At 45.7% G+C, this 21,096-nt stretch overlaps 1 protein-coding gene across 3 annotated transcripts in view; it reads right to left on the bottom strand.

Moving 5' to 3' along the window:
- Nucleotides 1-1,472: 1,472 nt before the first annotated feature.
- The window catches only part of LOC106577041 (protein FAM53B), a 34,376-nt gene continuing 14,752 nt past the window's right edge, over nt 1,473-21,096 (bottom strand). For 2 of the 3 annotated variants that reach the window (XM_014154721.2, XM_045700865.1), the window contains exons 2-5: nt 19,810-20,071; nt 19,027-19,081; nt 15,923-16,779; nt 1,473-3,077 (exon numbers count right to left, since the gene is read on the bottom strand). In XM_014154721.2, coding sequence (XP_014010196.1) covers nt 2,718-3,077; nt 15,923-16,779; nt 19,027-19,081; nt 19,810-19,893 — 1,356 coding nt within the window. In that variant the 5' untranslated portion in view covers nt 19,894-20,071 and the 3' untranslated portion in view covers nt 1,473-2,717. Of the gene's footprint in view, nt 3,078-15,922; nt 16,780-19,026; nt 19,082-19,809; nt 20,072-20,247; nt 20,391-21,096 lie in introns of those variants that run through there. The other variant, XM_014154722.2, reaches the window with a different exon arrangement.

Genomic DNA, 21,096 nt, shown 5'->3' with positions numbered 1-21,096 from the left:
ATCCGTCTGGAAGTGAACCTTTACAAGACTAATAAATGCACCATGCTCTACTCCTCAGTAGTTCTGAGAACGAAAGCCTATTCTGCTGACAGTTCTTTTCTGCTAACAAACTAAAATCTCTGCTTTCCCCTAAAACATCTGTGTTTCCACGTGTAATTGAGGCTATACAGCCCTGGTTTTGTGACTTTAAGTAACATGGCCTTTTCCCTCTACTACATAGTGCCTCCTATTTATAGTCCTGGGCCAGTGGTGTGAGTGGGTGTTTGCGTTACCTCAGACTCTAAATCTCTATTCCTCTCAGCCTGCTACTTCCTGTCTGACAGGAAGTGTGCATATGTGTGTGGAAGGAGGTCAGTGACCTTTAGGTCTGAGTGAGCGACTGATGTGTTGTCCGTGGCAACGCGATTCTGTGTTTCCAGGCGTATTGTTTCAGAGAGAGAAGTGGCCTGTGAACAGGAGGTTTGTTGATTTCAACAGCCTCGCCTCCTTTTCCTTCATTTCATCTTTCTTCCCCACCTCAAACCACCCTGATTCCATCCACATTTCGATCGACCCGGTACTCCCACTCTGGCACTGTGTGGGCAGCTGTAACAACAGATCTGAGGAGAGGGAGTCATTGGGAGTACTCTACATCCTATCCCTTCACGCAAGAGAGAAAGGCAATCCAAATATTTTCAGACCAGTTTAGAACTTCTCCCTGAGCGCACAGTCAGCATTCATTCTAAGGCCTTTGGCTGTGTGTGTGGTAAGGTAACACCCCACCGTTGGGGTTAGAGTTTGTTTTACTTCAAGGCCACGGTCAAAGGAAAGGCCATGGAAAGAGCATTCAGCTGGTTGCAACATCCTGTTGTGCTGGAAAACTACACTCCACTAATACTTTATTTGAATAATGCACCCTGAGGACAGAAGAAAATACAGTGAAGATGTGTAACTCTATAAACTAGTTTTATATCTTATTTTCTTCAATATGGCAGCAGGTGCATTTAGCCCCCTCAGACTTGGACAGACAGAGAAATATATGACAGGATATCTCCAGGCAAAACAGCACCGCCTTGATGACGTGTCTGTCTGCCTTCCTACTGAACTGAGGAGAGAAGAAGCATTCCTGTGGCTGTGACATCACTTCCTCTTGCCTCAGTTCAAGGTATGTGGCGTTGCCAGGGTATTCTAGACTTTCTGCCATTTTGTTTAGTGCCGGTGGGCTGTGTAACGGTATCATATAGCACACGGATGATTATCTAACTGACCCTATCCATCACAGGGTATAAACAGCTTGCGTGGCATGACGTGCCAAAGTCAATGGCAGTTAAATGACTTTATAAACAATTAGAGGACACCAGATCAGAAGCATATCTACTGTATCTAAACACATACTATGTCATGTTTATGACATGAAGGCTGAATGTCAAGCTGTACCATGTACAATGACACCCTTCCCTGTTAATAATGAAACACAACATGACCACGGCAGAGGCAGTTTGTGTTTTTATTTCATGTCTATCCTGTTAAAGAAAAGCCTCTTAATTCAGATCCTTCACAAACAGATCATAAAAAATACATATCGAAAAATATACATTGATATTAGAACTGAAAACTTAAAATTCAGTGTTTATTCAAATATACATTTTGCATATTAGAATCTATAAAATGTCATAAAGGTTTGTTTCGAGCAGGGTATTCTGAGGTGTAAAGACAACACATGTATCTGACCAACCAAATTGCCTGTTATTTCCAAACCCATTAAAAGCTTATTTACATTCAGCGATGGCGTGTGAACACTTTCGGAATTCCAAATTACGGAATTCCAAATGGACCCCTATCCCCTAGGCAATCTGAAACCCTTGGATAGGTGTAAGCAATATGGTGAAACCTCCACACCACCTGTTAGAAGGGAAGGTGAAGAAATGACCATAATACTGGTACTGTCTTCCTTTCATATCTACAGGAGTGCCTAGAGTATAGGGGCTAGGGTATAGAGGCTAGGGGCTAACTTGGAATTCAACAGGGAATGTTCTTCCTGCAGGTATAGTTGAAGAAAAGTGTCAAGGTGATGTCTATATGAGAAAAAAATACTGTTTCTCTCCTCTTCTATTTCATCCCTCTCTCCCAGTCCATCATGTCCCCCCAGTCTGGTAGAGAAAAGCAGAAGTTGTAGCATATTCCTGCTGCTAATGCTACAGTACTTACACCTTACGGTTAGTTCAGTCCGGGGATATAGGGAGGTACTCAGGCTAAGAGGAGAGAGGGCTTTTTGGAGGTGTTAAAGACTATCTCTCACTTTCCCACTCCTGAGTTAGGCTGCACGTCGCCAAGCGAAAGCCACTGCCTTTAGATTCAGAAAGTCAATAAGACAGTTCAAAACAACTGTTTGTCCCGCAGGATCTCGAAGTTCAACCAAAGAAGCCATCTGCCAATTCAACATGCAGCACCTTCTATGACACGTCCATGTGCTTTGTCCTTCGTTGACATTACACACAATACAACATCCCCCCCCACTGCATTTACAAACATCCTTATAATGTTCCAAAAACCACTCTGTCTAAAATCGCTAGGTTCCTCTCTCTGAGGTCATTTCAACCCGCTCAATATCCACCTATCATACGTAAGGCATCCTTCTCGTGGTCATGAAATTCCAAATTCTCCGCAACATTCGGAAACATTTCTCAGCCTTCATAAAAGGTTATGACAATCCTTTATCCAAAGTCTTCAGGTTGCATTCAGTTCCTCTCGATCTGGTCGATGTCCAGCTCACCCCCCAGCTGGTAGATGTCCTTCTCTGTCCCATACTCACCCTTCCAGAGGGTCCGTCCCTGCCCCATTCTCTCCCCCACTCCCCTGCAAGGGGACCCGGGCCTGGAGTCCAGGCTACACGCTGAGTCACTGTCCAGCTCCTTATAAGAAGAGTCATCCTCCTCCTCGTCCACTTCCTGTTGAGTCTCAGCACATAGGTCAGACGCACAGGCGAAGTCAGATTCCGATTGGCTCAAGCTCCTGGCGGAGGGCGGGGGCATGTATGAGTGACAGCTGTCCGGACCAGAGAACCCAGGGCAGCTCAAGCTGTGGAACGTCTGGAGCTTCTGTTTGAGAGAAGAGATGCGAGGGAAAGGGAGATATTGATTAGTATAACTTTATAACAACACAAAAATATTTATAGTATCGTCGTCTCACTGTTCAATCTTGATTCAGGTCACAAAACCTATGCATGTACACTTCAGAAATGTCATGAAGTCATCTGGAACACAGAGTTGTTGAGAGAAACCTGAGAGCTTGACCTTTATGGCCTGTGGGTGTGTGACTCCTACATCACCGGTGGAGCTGAGCTCACCCTCCCACTAGGGAGCTAGTTTTGTTAATGTTCTGGTAAGTCACTCAGTCAGAGGAAACACAGTGGAATGATGACATGGTGCAATCAGTTGCAAACCACAAAGGTATCCTCTTCCTCCCAACCCCATGGGTCTCCCTGTCCTGCTGCACTGAGGGGATGAAGAACTAAAACACACACCAGACAAAAAGGGACCAACTTTCCTGAAGACTTACAATGTTCTACATACGATTCCTCCAATTGTTTGGCTTGACCTAGCTTGGTAAACCTGAACTGCACTGGCCAACTCATACACCCATCATCTAGTTGACCCTTATGAATAATCGTGTGTTGGACAAAGGGGGTTAGGTACGCTTATTGCCATTGCAAGAGAGAGAGAGTGTTTGTGTTCCTGGTAAATGGACGTCACAAGCCCTCAGGAGAGAAAAAACAACTCTGGAGCAGCTCTGTTTACTCAGGGTGTGACCTCTCCTTTCAGAGACCAGACATGTGTGTACGCCAAACACACTGTGCCCAGGCAAGGTATGCAAAGCAGGCTATTTATGTTACAACGACATGTGTGCTCAAGAGCGAGAGACTGTGCGTTTACTAATGAGCGTGAAAGAGAGAGAGAGTTTGACCATGTTTTATGTGAAGAGCTGTGCGTGTGGCTGTGTGCACGTGTTCGGCTGTTAACGCCCGACCTTAACCTTAATTAGCACATCCCATGTGGCCCAACACAGGGCTGACTGAGTTTCACTGCATTGTGTGCCAACTGTCAGCGCAAGATACCGCTATGTCTACGCCACATATGTGGACCTGTATCATCAACAGAACACGTCTATATTCAGACTGGTGTAGGCTACTCTAGGCATTTAAGGACAGTTCATAGCCATCTTTTTCCATCTGTGTCAGTATACGTACTGAAATTGGTATTGATGCATTATTGTGTAATGTTTGCTTCTCTAAAAAAACGTGTCCCCTCGTTAAATGACTTTCGATAGAGCCAGACCAGAGACATTCCAGCCGTGAAAGAGTTAAGCGTCCCTCTCACCCAGTAGCAGATGTTGGAGGTGAATAGATATGTGTTCCTAAAGCCCACGGTTCCTCAAATCCCTCATTCACTTCCTCCCGGTTACAATGAACTGGTAGAGACTTTTACCAAAGTTTTTTCCAAAACGTGCTTGTTATGAGAGAAAGAAAATAGGAGCAAAAGGCATTTCAATGTTTCAATAAATATAAAGTGATACGTTTATATAACTTTAATGTTTACTATCTTTGGACGTCAGCTTTACATTCTGTGGCTAAAACATGAGCAGGGCTAACATTCAGACATACTCTGGTACACCTACAATATATTATAATACTGTATGTCAGGTGAACACTGGAGGCCAATGTTTCGCTCTAGTTACCTCAAAAAGAAAATACAGACAAGCAAAGGTCATGGATGTAAACACCATGTGCTGACTATTTAATGGCATCGTTGGGCATTTTTGTCACACACTTTTTTGTTGTTGAGGGCATCACCCTCTTTCTTCAACCCCTGTAGTAACCCCACCTATAGCCCACTGAGGAGAGAGGGAGAGAGAAGGAGGGGAAGTGGACGGCAGGAGGAGGGTATTCTCTGCAATATGCTTCCTATTAAATCCTCCTGGGCTACGACCAGGATTTGGGGTAAGGAGCTTTAATACTCTGAAGTTTACCCAGCTTTTTGTTCTTCTAGAGCACCTCCCTTCAGTAACCCCCATATACACACACAGTACACACCCAGTCCTGTAAGCCACTCCAGTCCTAGAAGGCTCATAGCATTTTGTTCTAGCTGGATAGTGTGGACAGCTGCTAGTGTGGGAACAAACACACACACACAGGGCTAAGAGGTTAACGAAATATCCCCCTGGATAATGGGGCTGTGAACAAACAGTCAAAACAACACCCTACTAACAAGCTGGCAAAACAGTGCTACTCATACAGATCTTCATCAGAGCGTATTTCCTAGCTCCATATAAAAAGCATGGTACTGGTACAATAAGCTGCCCCCAGAGAGACAGTGTGTTATGGGGTGGAGAGAGAGACCTCCTGGAGCAAACACACAGGAGGAAAAAGAACAAGAAAGGACAGGACAAGGAGGGACAGGACAAGGAGGGGCACGAAGGGAGGGGAGGGACAGTACAGGACAGGGAGAGACAGGACAGGGAGGGACAGGAAAGCACAGGGAGGGACAGGACAGACAGCACATGGAGGGAGAGGACCGGGAGGGACAGGACAGCACAGGGAGGGAGAGGACAGGGAGGGACAGGACAGCACACGGAGGGAGAGGACAGGGAAGGACAGGACAGGGAGGGACAGGACAGCACAGGGAGGGACAGGACAGCACACGGAGGGACAGGACAGCACACGGAGGGAGAGGACAGGGAGGGACAGGACAGGGAGGGACAGGACAGGGAGGGACAGAACAGCACAGTACAGGATAGGGAGGGACATGACAGGGAGGGAGAGGACAGGGAGGGACAGGACAGCACAGGGAGGGACAGGACAGCACAGTACAGGATAGGGAGGGACATGACAGGGAGGGACAGGACAGGGAGGGACAGGACAGCACACGGAGGGAGAGGACAGGGAGGGACAGGAACAGCACACAGAGGGAGGGGACAGGGAGGGGACAGGGAGGGACACGACAGCACACGGAGGGAGAGGACAGGGAGGGACAGGAACAGCACACGGAGGGAGAGGACAGGGAGGGAGAGGACAGGACAGGGAGGGACAGGACAGCACACGGAGGGAGAGGACAGGGATGGACAGGACAGCACATGGAGGGAGAGGACAGGGAGGGACAGGACAGGGAGGGACAGGAAAGGGAGGGACAGGACAGCACAGGGAGGGACAGGACAGCACAGTACAGGATAGGGAGGGACATGACAGGGAGGGAGAGGACAGGGAGGGACAGGAACAGCACACGGAGGGAGAGGACAGGGAGGGACAGGAAAGGAAGGGAGGGAAGTAGAGCTTAACCCATAACTGCCAGACAGACAGACAGACAGACAGACAGACAGACAGACAATGACTAGTTTAGCAGATCTACCTGTGTGTGCATGTGTGTATAGTTTGCTGTCACAGCAGGGCCCCACGCCACACCCCGCCACCACACCCACCCACTTAGGTGTTCCCACAACCCCGCAAGGACTGCAGCTCAGCTATGCTCGCCATGCCTATCATTCCAGAAATGGAGGGGAGGAGAGAAGGGATAGAGGGCGCCCCCCTTCATTTTATGAGCTTGAACTCAGGCCAATGAGGAGATATTAATAGGCCACAAGACTCCTCTGCCAGCACGCTGCCAGCAGGGGAGATTTAGGGAGAAATAAATACACCCCCTCTCTCTACCCTGCAAGTTCTCTCAGACACACACAAATTCCCCATGGTGGCTGGGCCTTAGCCCATTAGCACAACACGCATCCACACAATTCACACCCCATTGCATCAGTATGGCTGAGGGATAGATACACACACATATATATATATATATATATATATATACACACACAAACACAGTACCAGTCAAAAGTTGGGACACACCTACTCATTCAAGGGTTTTTCTTTATTTTTTACTATTTTCTACATTGTAGAATAATATTGAAGACATCAAAACTATGAAATAATACATATGGAATCATGTAGTAACCAAAATAGTGTTAAACAAATCAAAAGATATATATATTTGAGATTCTTCAAAGCAGCCACCCTTTGCCTTAATGGCAGCTTTGCACACTCTTGGCATTCTCTCAACCAGCTTCATGAGGTAGTCACCTGGAATGCATTTCAATTAACAGGCGTGCCTTGTTAACCTGTTAGGGCTAGGGGGCAGCATTGACACGGCTGGATAAAAAACATACCCGATTTAATCTGGTTACCACTCCTATTCAGTAACTAGAATATGCATATACTTATTACATATGGATAGAAAACACCCTAAATTTTCTAAAACTGTTTGAATGGTGTCTGTGAGTATAACAGAACTCAAATGGCAGGTCAAAACCTGAGAGATTCCTTTACAGGAAGTGGCCTGTCTGACCATTTGTTGAACTTCTTTTCCATCTCTATCATTTACTAAGGATCTCTGCTCTAACGTGACACTTCCCACGTCGTCCATAGGCGCTCAGAGCCCGGGAAAAAAACAGAATGTCGTCATTCCAGCCCCAGGCTGAAACACATTATCGCCTTTCTCAAGTGGCCGATCAAGAGACACTAGCTTATGCGCGTGACCCCGACCGCCCCCGCCTTTGGGATTTTTTCCTCTGTTTGCCGAAAAGGAGATTCCCTGTCGGAATATTATCGCTTTTCTCACGAGAAAAATGTCGTAAAAATTGATTTTAAACAGCGGTTGACATGCTTCGAAAGTACGGTAATGGAATACTTAGAATTTTATTGTCACGAATTGCGCCAAGCGCGTGACACTTCTTTACTATTTCGGATAGTGTCTGGAACGCACGAACAAAACGCCGCTATTCGGATATAACGATGGATTATTTTGGACCAAACCAACATTTGTTATTGAAGTAGCTGTCCTGGGTGTGTATTCTGACGAAGACAACAAAAGGTAATGAAATTTTTATAATAGTAAATATGATTATGGTGAGTGCTAAACTTGCCGGGTGTCTAAATAGCGAGCCCGTGATGCCTGGGCTATGTACTTAGAATATTGCAAAATGTGCTTTCACCAAAAAGCTATTTTAAAATCGGACATATCGAGTGCATAGAGGAGGTCTGTATCTATAATTCTTAAAATAATTGTTATGCTTTTTGTGAACGTTTATCGTGAGTAATTTAGTAAAATGTTAGCGAATTCCCCGGAAGTTTGCGGGGGTATGCTAGTTCTGAACGTCACATGCTAATGTAAAAAGCTGGTTTTTGATATAAATATGAACTTGATTGAACAAAACATGCATGTATTGTATAACATAATGTCCTAGGGTTGTCATCTGATGAAGATCATCAAAGGTAAGTGCTGCATTTAGCTGTCTTCTGGGTTTTGGTGACATTATATGCTGGCTTGAAAAATGGGTGTCTGATTATTTCTGGCTTGGTACTCTGCTGACATAATCTAATGTTTTGCTTTCGTTGTAAAGCCTTTTTGAAATCGGACAGTGTGGTTAGATTAACGAGAGTCTTATCTTTAAATGGCTGTAAAATAGTCATATGTTTGAGAAATTGAAGTAATAGGATTTTTAAGGTTTTGAAAATCGCGCCACCAGATAGCAGTGGCTGTTACGTAGGTGGGACGAATTCGTCCCGCCTAGCCTAGAGAGGTTAAAAGTTCATTTGTGGAATTTCTTTCCTTCTTAATGCGTTTGAGCCAATCAGTTGTGTTGTGACAAGATAGGCTGGGCATACAGAAGATAGCCCTATTTGGTAAAATACCAAGTCCATATTATGGCAAGAACAGCTCAAATAACCAAAGAGAAACGACAGTCCATCTTAAGACATGAAGATTGGTCAATCCAGAACATTTCAAGAACTTTGAAAGTTTCTTCAAGTGCAGTCGTAAAAACCATCAAGCGCTATGATGAAACTGGCTCTCATCAAAAGAAATTGTATTTGTCACATACACCTGTTTAGCGGATGTTATTGCGGGTGTAGCTCCAACAGTGCAGTAATATCTAACAATTCACAACAATACACACAACCTAATATCGGGTGCTGTAGGTGTCCTGGAGGGCAGGTAGTTTGCCCCAGTGATACTTTGGGCAGACCGCACCACCCTCTGGAGAGCCCTGCGATTGCGGGCGGTGCAGTTGCCGTACCAGGCAGTGATACAGCCCGACAGGATGCTCTCAATTTTAGGCATCAAGACAAATTTCTCCTATAATTTGTTTTTCAACAGGACAATGACACAACACATCACCAGACTGTGTAAGGGCTATTTGACCAAGAAGGAGAGTGATGGAGTTCTGCATCAGATGGCCTGGCCTCCACAATCACCTGACCTCAACCCAATTGAGATGGTTTGGAATAAATTGGACCTCAGAGTGAAGGAAAAGCAGCCAACAAGTGCTCAGCATATGTGGGAACTCCTTCAAAATGGTTGGAAATGCATTCTAGGTGAAGCTGAATGCAAAGAGTGTGCAAAGCTGTCATCAATGCAAAGGGTGGCTACTTTGAAGAATCTCAAATATAAAATATACTTTGATTTGTTTAACACTTTTTTGGTTACTACATGATTCCATATGTGTTCTTTCATAGTTTTGATGTCTTCAATTTTATTCTACAATTTAGAAAATAGTGAAAATAAAGAAAAACCCTTGAATGAGTAGATGTGTCCAAACTTTCGACTGGAACATATATTATTTTGGTTATTGTTGGACATAAAAGAGACTGTAAAAACACCAGGAAATCAGCTCAAAGTGATTTGAATTTTGGAAATCTGTTCCCAAGCATTCCCACGCATAATATAGAGATACACTATATACAGTTCCTTCGGAAAGTATTCAGACCCCTTGACTTTTCCCACATTTTGTTAGGTTAAAACTTTATTCTAAAATGTATTAAAATGTTTTTTTCACCTCAATCTACACACAATATCACATAATGACAAAGCAAAAAGAGGTTATTAGAAATTTTGGCTAAAAAATAAAACTGAAATATCACATTTACATAAGTATTTAGACACTTTACAAGCTTGGCACACCTGTATTTGGAGAGTTCTCCCATTCTTCTCTGCAGATACTCTCAAGCTCTGTCAGGTTGGATGGGAAGCGTTGCTGCACAGCCCTTTTCAGGTCTCTCCAGAGATGTTTGATCGGGGTCAAGTCCGGGCTCTGACTGGGCCACTCAAGGACATTCAGAGACATGTCCCGAAGCCACTCCTGCGTTATCTTCGCCACAGTCTGAGGTCCTGAGCGTTCTAGAGCAGGTTTTCATCAAGGATCTCTCTATACTTTGCTCCGTTCATCTTTCCCTCGATTCTGACTAGTCTCCCAGTCCCTGATGCTGAAAAACATCCCCACAGCATGATGCTGCCACCACCACGCTTCACCGTAGGGATGGTGCCAGGTTTCCTCCAGACGTGATGCTTGGCATTCAGGCCAAAGAGTTCGATCTTGGTTTCATCAGACCAGCCAATCTTGTTTCTCATGGTCTGAGAGTCTTTAGGTGCCTTTTGGCAAACTCCAAGCGGGCTGTCATGAGCCTTTTACTGAGGAGTGGCTTCAGTCTGGTAGCTCTACCATAAAGGCCTGATTGGTGGAGGGCTGCAGAGATGGTTGTCCTTCTGGAAGGCTCTCCCATCTCCACAGAGGAACTATAGAGCTCTATCAGTGTGACCATCAGGATCTTGGTCACCTCCCTGACCAAGGCCCTTCTCCCCCGATTGCTCAGGTTGGCTGGGCGGCCAGCTCTAGGAAGAGTCTTGGTGGTTCCAAACTTCTTCCATTTAAGAATGATGGAGGCCACTGCGTTCAATGCTGCAGAAATGTTTTGGTACCCTTCCCCAGATCTATGCCTCGACACAATCCTGTCTCAGAGCTCTAGGGACAATTCCTTTGACCTCATGGCTTGGTTTTTGGTCTGACCTGCATTGTCAACTGTGGAACCTTATATAGACAGGTGTGTGCCTTTCCAAGTCATGTCCAATCAATTGAACTTACCACAGGTAGCCTCCAATGAAGTTGTAGAAACATCTCAAGGATGATCAATGGAAACAGGATGCACCTGAGCTCAATTTTGAGTCTCATAGCAAAGGGTCCAAATACTTATGTAAATAAGGTATCTGTTTTTTATTTTTAATACATTTGAAATTAAAAAATATATATAAAACAATTTTTGCTCTGTCATTATGAAGTATTGTGTGTAGATTACTGAGAATTTAAAAAAAGAAAATTAGAATAAGGCTGTAACCTAACAAAATTGGAAAATATAAAAGGTCTGAATACTTTCTGAAGGCACAGTATACAAAAGTGGACACCCCTTCAAATTAGTGGATTCGGCTATTTCAGCCATATCCATTGCTGAAAGGTGTATCAAATCGAGCATACAGCCATGCAATCTCCATAGACAAACATTGGCAGTAGAATGGCCTTACTGAAGAGCTCAGTGACTTATAACGTGGCACCGTCACAGGATCTCACCTTTCTAACAAGTCAGCTCGTCAACTTTCTGTCCTGCTAGAGCTGCCCCGGTCAACTGTAAGTGCTGTTATTGTGAAGTGGAAATGTCTAGGAGCAACAACGGCTCAGCCGCGAAGTGGTAGGCCACAAGCTCAAAGAACGGGACCGCCAAGTGCTGAAGCGCATAAAAAAGGTCTGTTCTTGGTTGCAACACTCACTACCGAGTTCCAAACTACCACTGGAAGCAACATCAGCACAAAAACTGTTAGTCGGGAGCTTCATGAAATGGGTTTCCATGGCCGAGCAGCAGCACACAAGCCTAAGATCACCATACGCAAAGACAAGCATCGGTTGGAGTGGTGTAAAGCTCGCTGCCATTAGAGTCTGGAGCAGTGGAAACACATTACCTACCCCAACAGTTTGGGGAAGGCCCTTTACTGTTTCAGCATGACAATGCCCCCATGCACAAAGCGAGTTACATACAGAAATGGTTTGTCGAAATAGGTGTGGAAGAACTTAACTGGCCTGCACAGAGCTTAACTGGCCTCATCCCCATCAAACACCTTTGGGATGAATTGGAACGCCGACTGCAAGCGAAGCCTAATCGCCCAACATCAGTGCCCAACCTCACGAATGCTCGTGGCTGAATGGAAGTGAATCCCTGCAGCAATGTTCCAACATCTAGTGGAAAGCCTTCCCACAGCAAAGGGGGGACCAACTCCATATTAATGATTTTGGAATGAAATGTTCGACGAGCAGGTATCCACATACTTTTGGTCATGTAGTGTATTTGTGATTGTATACAAATGTAAGCAAGGTTTGAAATTATTATGTTTTAGTCAAATATTATATCTGCTTGGGCTTCTCAAGATCAATTTGCGGTCTACAAACGATTTGTAATTATGTTCTAGCCCCCAGACCATCCACTCAAGAAACAAATAGACCCACGCCTGAATCTAGTTGATGATCTCTGATCTACAACATGCGCTGGACACATAATACAAACACAGATAGAACAATGAGACAGATATTTCACCGGATGTATAAATGTGAAGCATCCGCTTGGCGTTTCCACTCACTACCAAATATGGTATTGAGGGGAAGCCCAGTGGCCGGCAGTGGGAGAAGATGGAATGATATTTGATCTCAATAAAATGTTCTGTTACCAAAACTAAAATATGTTACAGAGTTGACAAAGTTTTGTAGACTTTACTCTTTGCCAAAGTTTAAAAAAAAGGTGTTGTTTAGAAGGAGTGAAAAGGCAAATTTAGTTATTGCACACGCTCACTTCACAGAGAAGGCATTCTCTAACGGAAATATGTGCATGCATGCTAGAACGCGCCAATAGGATCTCGCTAGCTCGTGCTTGGCTCTGCCCACCTCCGTGCTTGGCTCTGCCCACTATGACTCATTTGTTCCCATTTGAAATGACAGGCGGTGGTCTATCTTGGTGTAGTTATACAAAAAAATTATACAAGTCATTTGATCCAAAACACAAGGGGGATGGATGTACAACATGTTCCACCTGCTGAATAACAAACCTTTTATTCTCACTGTAGCCAAACACTGTAGTTCCCTTAGATGTAGTCTTGACAGGTCATAGGAGCGTTGGTAGGTCTACATGATGCAACAGCAACACCTTGATCCATTTAACCAATCCATGGTAGACCTAGTCCTGACACCTCACACCTAGTTTCTCTACACAGAGTGGAGTGCAGTGTGTGTGTGTGTGTTATTCACTGGGTAAGGCCCAACTCTCATACACGAAGAAGCATTCACTTTTAATGTTCACCGTCATGACATATGCATACACACCCATAGTGACTGAAGGTGGATTTGCCCTTTTGAATCACTTTCACATGTAAAAACATCCTCTGAGAGAATTGGGCAATCACATTCTCATGCAATTATGCTCGTTAAAGTCAATCTGAGTTGCTTCCCACACAAACCAAAAGGTCAATAAATATGGACAGATTGACATAACAAATTAGCATCTCAATTAAAAGACAATTCAATGATTCCTCCACCAATCCAACTTGGATTGGAGAGGACAGAATCCCATACAATCGAGTCTATTCCAAACATTCCCTCTTTTCCATTCATTCCCTCTTAATGTCAGGCAGAACACATTTTGTAACCAGCCTAAAATCTCCAGCTTCACACTTCCTTTTTACCAACGAGCAGTTAACACCCCTTCTCTGTCCTCATCCAGAGACCACTACACCTCTCTGGGTCTGGCGTACCCCATCGCCCCTAAACCTGCATTACAAACGTTGTCACTAGTTACAGTATCACAGCCACAAAGTCCAAATTGGCTATATAGTAAAAACGAATTAAAACAAAAATGTGCTTTTCGGGCCTTCATTTAAGGTTAGGCATAAGGTTAGCAGTGTGGTTAAGATTAGGTTTAAAATCAGATTTTAAGAAGCGAGATTGTGGAAATAGGCAGGGTTTAGCCAAAATGATGACTTTGTGGCTGTGGTAACTAATGACAACCCAATAATCAGTACAACAATAACAACCATATTCATAGTTTAATACATACAGTACAGTTCTATGGAGCTACAGTACATCTGCAGTGCTGTATACAGACTGTTTCTGCTTGTGTTTCAGTATAGCAGCCAAGCAGAAAACATCTGAAAGCCTACCTCTTCGAAGAGTACCTTAAATAATCTCCCCCCCCCCCCAAAAAAAAAGCCTTCTGTAATTTACACACACTTGCCTTTTCCCCCCTTACTAGCTCTGACTTTGCTGATGGGTACTTTATTCAGGGGAAATGTACTTACTATGACTGTGATATGTGGTTGTCCCACCTAGCTATCTTAAGATGAATGGACTAACTGTAAGTCGCTCTGGATAAGAGAGTCTGCTAAATGACTAAAATGTAAATGAAATGTAAAATGTAAGTTTATTGTACTGGGTCAGACTCATTACCTTACATAAACCTTACTATACTCACCAGGACTGAGTTTGACTGAGAGTGACTGAGTTTGGGTGTGTGCATCTGTGACAATGTGTTTGTGTATCTATGTGTCAGTGTGCTTTTGTGACCTACAGTGTTCTGTGTTGTGAGAGAGTAAATACCGGTAAGTGGATATCTGGTTTCATGCGTGTGAGGCTTGAAACTACTGATCGAACCCACACCACACGATCTCATCAGTCCTCCTCACACAATGCTAAAGCGCAGTCGAGCAATCCCAACCCAAAACAAAAACAAGGTTATAAAAAAGTAGACTCCATTCGGGTAGTCTCGATGCCAAAAGAAAAGCCTGTGAGCCATTGGAGAGGCATACTGGGGAATTCCAGAGAGAGGAGGTAACTGGTGTGGATAATGAAAATGCTCTTGGTTTTCCTCTCTTAGCGGCTGGCATGGACATAGGAAACATGCTAGGCTCCATTACTGAACACTTGTTGATTCAACCTTGGCTATACCCTTAGCGTGGCTAGGAACAGTTTCTTCGAGAGGGGGAAGAGAACAGGAAGGGGGGGGGGTTGAGGTTGGATGCTTTCTAGGACAGATTTAGAGATCTCTAGAGAGGACAGGGGACCTCTGAGCAGGGTTGAGAGGGGCGGAGAGGCACACAGTAATATCAGCTAGCTTCATCAGTGTTTACACTGTGCTAGTCCTGGAGGAGCCCTATATGCGCTGGATTTAATTCCAAACTGTGCTATCTCAGCTCATTCTCAAGGGAGACGCATTGGTCAGAGGGATACAGCCAAGTGAGCCAGGCAAGTCTTGGGTCATTGAAGACTGCATATAGTGCTGTCTCAACATTAATTGGCTGCGTTCAACGTCTGATCAATGTGCAAAATTAGACCGTTTCCAGTAGGCTATCCATCCATTCTATATGGAGCCATCAAGTAGTAATCACAGAGCAGTTCCACGACTTCCTCTGACATTACACAAGCACAAACAAACCTCCCCCAGGCCAGGCAGAATGCGATCCAGCTATAAATGTAGGCAGGGAAGTGGACTGTGTGGGTTCAACCTTTGCATCGTGTGTTTACCCAACAGAGTCAATGAAATGATAACCGGAGCCGAGTGTGGTAGAGCATGGCAGTGTGAAGCATGACGGAACACAAGAAATGCTCCTTAGTTAATGCCACTTCCCAAAGGGGAGGCTTGAAAACACTTACCCTCTGCGCTACAAACCACTGACCCAGAAAACGTAATGCAGCCTGTTTTAATCCCCCACCAGATCAGACACAGAGAAAGAAGCCTTGAACGTTCCCCATCTCTGAACAGAAGTATTCCTTTGTTAGTCATTTTGTTTGGCCTGATCTAACCTGATGTACTCAGGTTATTAAAGGTATTAAAGCTGTGTAAAGACTTGGATGAAACTTGATCTATTCTTAATCGAGATGAGTAAATAAGGATAAAGCTCTGTGAAATGTCTGAGTCATCATAACATAATCAAAATCCACTAATATGTTTTGATCTACAGTTGCCTTTCAGTCATTTGGTATGGGCAGACACACTTGACAGACCATTGGGGTGTGTGTGTGTGTCTCAGTGGCTACTAACCTGGGTCATCTTGGCCAGGTCCAGGGAGGGCCGTGGTTCCTGTGCATCCTCTGGTCTCCTGCGCTTCATGCCGATCTTTTTATCGTTCAGGACGCAGGGCTGGGACTTGCTCCGGGACAGGCCCCCAGTCCCCCCTGCTCTCTGTCCAGCACGTCTCCCCATCTCTTGGGTGAAGTCCGGGGAGCTGGCCCCCTCCCTGTGGTGCTCTGGCAGGCTGATCTGCTCATGGGACAAGGAGAGGGACCTGAGGGAGTGGTGGTAGTGGTGGTGGGAGGGGGAGGTAGGGGAGGCAGTGAACAGGGGGTGAAGGGGCAGGCGCTGGGTGAAGCAGGGCAACTCCAGAGCGCCGTCTGTGGGGTTGTTGGAGCGGGAGGGCAGGCTGAAACTGGAGCTCCGCTGCATGGCAGGAAAATGACCCCCTGAAAAACCTCCACTACCTCCTATACCACCTCCTCCAGAGCAGCGATGCACACTCCCCCCACTGTGGCACCTCCTCTTCTCCACCGCCGTCCACACTCGGGACACCTGAGGTCTCCATGAAGACCGGCAGCCACCAAATTCTTCAGAGAAGGAGAGCGAGCGGCACTGGCGCTTGCTAGGGGGTGCCGTAGAGGCTGAAGTGGAGTTGGCGAGGGCCAGGGACTGGGTGGCTGCCAGCTTGGCATCGCCCAGGTTAAGGTCTCGAATGAGGCTGGTGATGGCGGAGGCAGGGCCAACCTCGTGGCCCCAGACCAGGCTCCTCCGCTGGCACTCCTCAGGCAGAACGTCCCACAGGCTCTCCAGACTGGCGCCGGACTCGCAGGGCGTCCCTCGCTGGATGGCACAGCCTCGGCCAAGGTCCAGCCACCTGTCTGCCTCTGGAACACATGGACACACTTATAAACATACAAACACACACATATGAACGAACACTTAGACATATCATTTAATTTGACAAAATGTAATCAAAAAGTGGGCATATAAATCAGGACAGAACAGATGGAACGTTATTGTATCAGGGGCCTAAGCTGAAATCCTTACTACCATAACACCTTATAATGCTCCTCCTTATTGCCTGTCCCCTCTAACAACATAAGGCCCCTTATGCCATCTAACAGAGTTGTGAAAAATCCCACTTCATCTCCTCTAGAGGCTAGCTTCATGTGAAACAATAATGAAATGGACAGCAGGGCTAAACTTCCAGGGTGAGGTGCCGTGTGCAGCTTCTTCACGTATGCGCGTTAGGATGATCAACCCAGTAAATAACCACACGTACAACAAAACGCACACGCACACCACACTTCAGAAAACAATAGACAGTAAGCAGCCTGAGGCCAGAGGGAGAATAGGCCAGCAGTAGCAGCTCTTGGTTAGAGACAATACCGTGTGAAGCGAGTATGGTCACATCGGTAGGAGTTTTAATAGATAGAGATGAAGCGCATCACTCAAGGTCTAGATGCTCGGTTAAGGTGGTTCGAGACAGGATAGTATAAGAATGGCTAGCTACAGACAGGGGATTGGATCGACCCAGGCTGCACTGCTTGATAGAACACTACCTGCTGGAACAGAGCTGCTAGCTCCTGAGTTGGGTAGACCTTTCAGTTGCATAGTGGCTGGCAGGGCAATAGCCTGAGCTTTTTGGTAGTACAGGATTATAAAAGCAACCTGGCAGTGTGTCATTAATCAAATCAGATGTTGTATTATATAGCATTGCAGTTGTCACAGAACACTTCAGTTGTCACAGAACGCTTAGCTAACAAAACTTGACACGAGCAGGCCTAGGGTAACAGTGGCACAGTGGTGTTTGCCCAACACCCCTACCAGTCACAAAACAAACAATGACATTCAGGTCAATGAACCGGCCAATGCTATACCACTTGATTGACTGTTGATGGGTTTTTCTCAGACTGAAAAGTAAAGTGAAGACTGAACGAAAACTTCAAAAAGTCCTATGAATGTTGGCAGAGAGCCATCTAGGTGTCTGGGTATTCCCTTCATTGCTTCTCAACATCTCTTTGCTAAGCACAGCTTATTGCTACCTAACATAATGGTAGCAGCCATCCCAGGGGAAATTTGGCTTAGTCTGACAGCTGTTTTGGTTAGCAGGATAGGCTAGGCTTATTATTCTGTGAAGGTGGATGGCTTCCTACACCAATGATTGGTTTAAATTCAGACAGAATTTGACAAATGACTACGCCAACATTACTCGTCACAGGCAAAACACCTACCACACTGGTTCTAGCTAACTTAGCCACTACTGAGCTCAAAGCTAACACAGAACTCTATTGATACCCAATTGGCAGCAAGTGGCCCACCCCTGTCCAAACCCATCCCTTCAAATGCTTCTCTCCATTTTTGGTGGGCAGAAGTCTTTGTTTCAGTCGCAAAAAACAACAAACGGGGCCGACGACATGACCTGACAAGAATGTCTAGAATACAAAATAACAACAGGAGAAAACATCTAAAAGGTTCACCTAGCCCAGTGAAAAATATGTTGAAAAAGGACTGAAATCCCACCTGAAGCCATATAATAGTATATATAACACGTCTTGTGATGTCAGCTGTAACAGTAGATACAGCAGTTGTAGGACGTGCATCCCTTTGTGTTAACCCCTCGCGGGTACATTGAACAGACGACAGGGCGGGCCCAATGGGACTCTTATTTACAGTAGCTTGTCTTTTAACACGGGCGGGGTAAGGAGCGTGACATTCACCGAGCCAAAGGGGAACCATTGACAAAGGCAAAACAACCCGCAGTTACAGTTAAGTCCCATGAGTGCAGTACACAGCTCTGTGTGACGGCAGGTGCACACCAGACATGAGGGCAAGATGAGACACAGAAGGAGAAAGAGAGAAGTGAGACAGAAGGGGGATCAGCAGAAACAGTTATAGGAGAGCTTGTAACGAGACATCAAGCTGGTGAACAAGACAAAGGAAATGAACGCGAGTGAATGGGAACAAATAATGAGACAGTTTTTATGAAAAGCACGGAGGACATGAAAAGCAGATGTTCAATTCAACCAGTTTCCACAACAGCCCGTGTCAATAAAGCCTAAGAGGAGACAATAAGAAACGTTATGGTGAGGACAACGGAGTCTGAGTGAAGGGGAGAGGGATGCACTCACCCACAGTGCCACAGGAGAAGAGGGTAGTCCCTCTGCTCATGGTGTGGCGCTGACGCTGTTGACAGACAGATGGAGGGATAGACAGGGAAAAACAGACAAAGAGGACATGGCTTAGACTAGGCTCATTTACTCAGACTCCAAACATGTCGGTACATAACTTTTCAGGCATCGAACACGAAGGAGTGCGCGCTCGCTCACACACACACACACACACACACACACACACACACACACACACACACACACACACACACACACACACACACACACACACACACACACACACACACACACACACACACCCTGTTCATCCTGGAACATATAGAACAACTCAGAGAAAATAACAAGCAGGGTGGTGCAGGCTGGCTCATAGAGAAATAGGGCAAAGCAGCAGAGTCATTAACGTTACTGGGAGTCACAGCAATACAGTGTAATGTCAGCATTCAGAACTGCTAGACACCTTACAGTACACAATGAGGGTTATAATGAGGTAAAACTACTCAAATTGGCACCATTTCAGTTGAAGCCTTTTTACCCAAATTGCTTGATTTGAACGCTGAGGTAGAATAATATACTATTTATTTAGAAGGACCAACGTAGAGGCCATATGAAGTTAAGACCTTGATAGCGAGCACCCTGCCAAAAACTACAATAGACTATATTGTAGAGAAGCCAATAGAAAGCCCAAGTCTCATGTTTCCAAGGCCGGTGGAGAGAGAGGCACCTGTAAGGTACTTGTTACACTACTTTAGTTATAGGTCTAGCTAGCAGAGTTTTACTTACCAGCAGCAAATATTCAGTGTCCTTAGCCCTTACATGATCGCCACCTTTCTTCTTTTCCAGTGTTTTTGAGAAGATGATCACCATGGTAGGGTGCAGCTCTGCTCCAGTCCGTTCCAGTGCAGGAGAAGGCCGTGGGAAGCCATCTTAGGTGAGGACGGATGGGGAGAAGGTATTTTGGGCAGTTTGGACTGGCAGACGACCACCTCTCATCTGCAGAGTGTCCTCGGTGGCAGGGGAGCGTCTCTCGCTATTCAGCCAATCCCTGTGCAACAACAGACAGAAAGAGAGAGATTTGGTGAGCACACATACAAATATTACAATCCATAAAAATGTGTGCATGCCATTATGGCGCCCGGCATGCGTGAGTGCATATTTGCAAATGGGCACAAATGTGTGTGAGCACGCCATGATTGCAGTACGTGTCATAATGATCTTTACCATCACACCACCACAGTGTGTCCCCAGGCGCAGGGCGAGGAGGAAAGGAGGATTGGTCCTCATGGGTGTGTCTGTATAGCAGGCAGCAGGGCCCTTAGAGAGACGGGTCTAAACACATACAGTCCACTGGGCTGGGACACCACAAACACAGTACAGCACAGGCTTACTCTTTACTGAGTCCTCCTCTTCGAATCTTTCACTCACAACACCAGGGAGCTAATCCAAAACATGCAGTTGAATCCCCCCCCCCTGACAGACAGAGCTAGGCTATATCAGGAATAGCATGCAAAACAGCTGATTAGAAAGGTACAGGCCTTATTCTCCAATCAACAGCCTACTAATGACAGCTTGCAGTTTCTACTGTGGGCCAACGGACACAGCTACCACAGTCTCCACATTTCCCCTCCTCATGTCCTCTGCTCTCCTCTCTGGGCTCATGACAGCATGGAGCCAGCCAAACCCTCCCCTAACCCAGACGATGCTGGGCCAATTGTGAACCGCCCTATGGGACTCCCGATCACGGCCGGTTGTGACACAGCCTGGGATTGAACCCAGGTCTGTAGTGACGCCTCAAGCACTGCGATGAAGTGCCTTAGACCGCTGCACCACTCGGGAGGCCAATGTCTCAAGTTGAGGGAGCGTGCAATTGGCATGTTGACTGCAGGAATAACATAACATAAGCCGCCTCCAACACATTTTCGAGAATTTGGCAGTATGTTCAACGAGACTCAGAAGAGCAGGCCATGTGTAACCAAGCCAGCCCAGGACCTCCACATCCAGATTCTTCACCTGCGGGATCGTCTGAGACCAGCCACCCGGACAGCTGGTGAAACAAACTGTGGGTTTGTA

This window comes from Salmo salar, chromosome ssa18, assembly GCF_905237065.1.
Source record: "Salmo salar chromosome ssa18, Ssal_v3.1, whole genome shotgun sequence".
NCBI lineage: Eukaryota > Metazoa > Chordata > Actinopteri > Salmoniformes > Salmonidae > Salmo > Salmo salar.
Note: the sequence above shows the minus strand (reverse complement) of the source record. Positions and strands in the feature narration are given on the sequence as shown.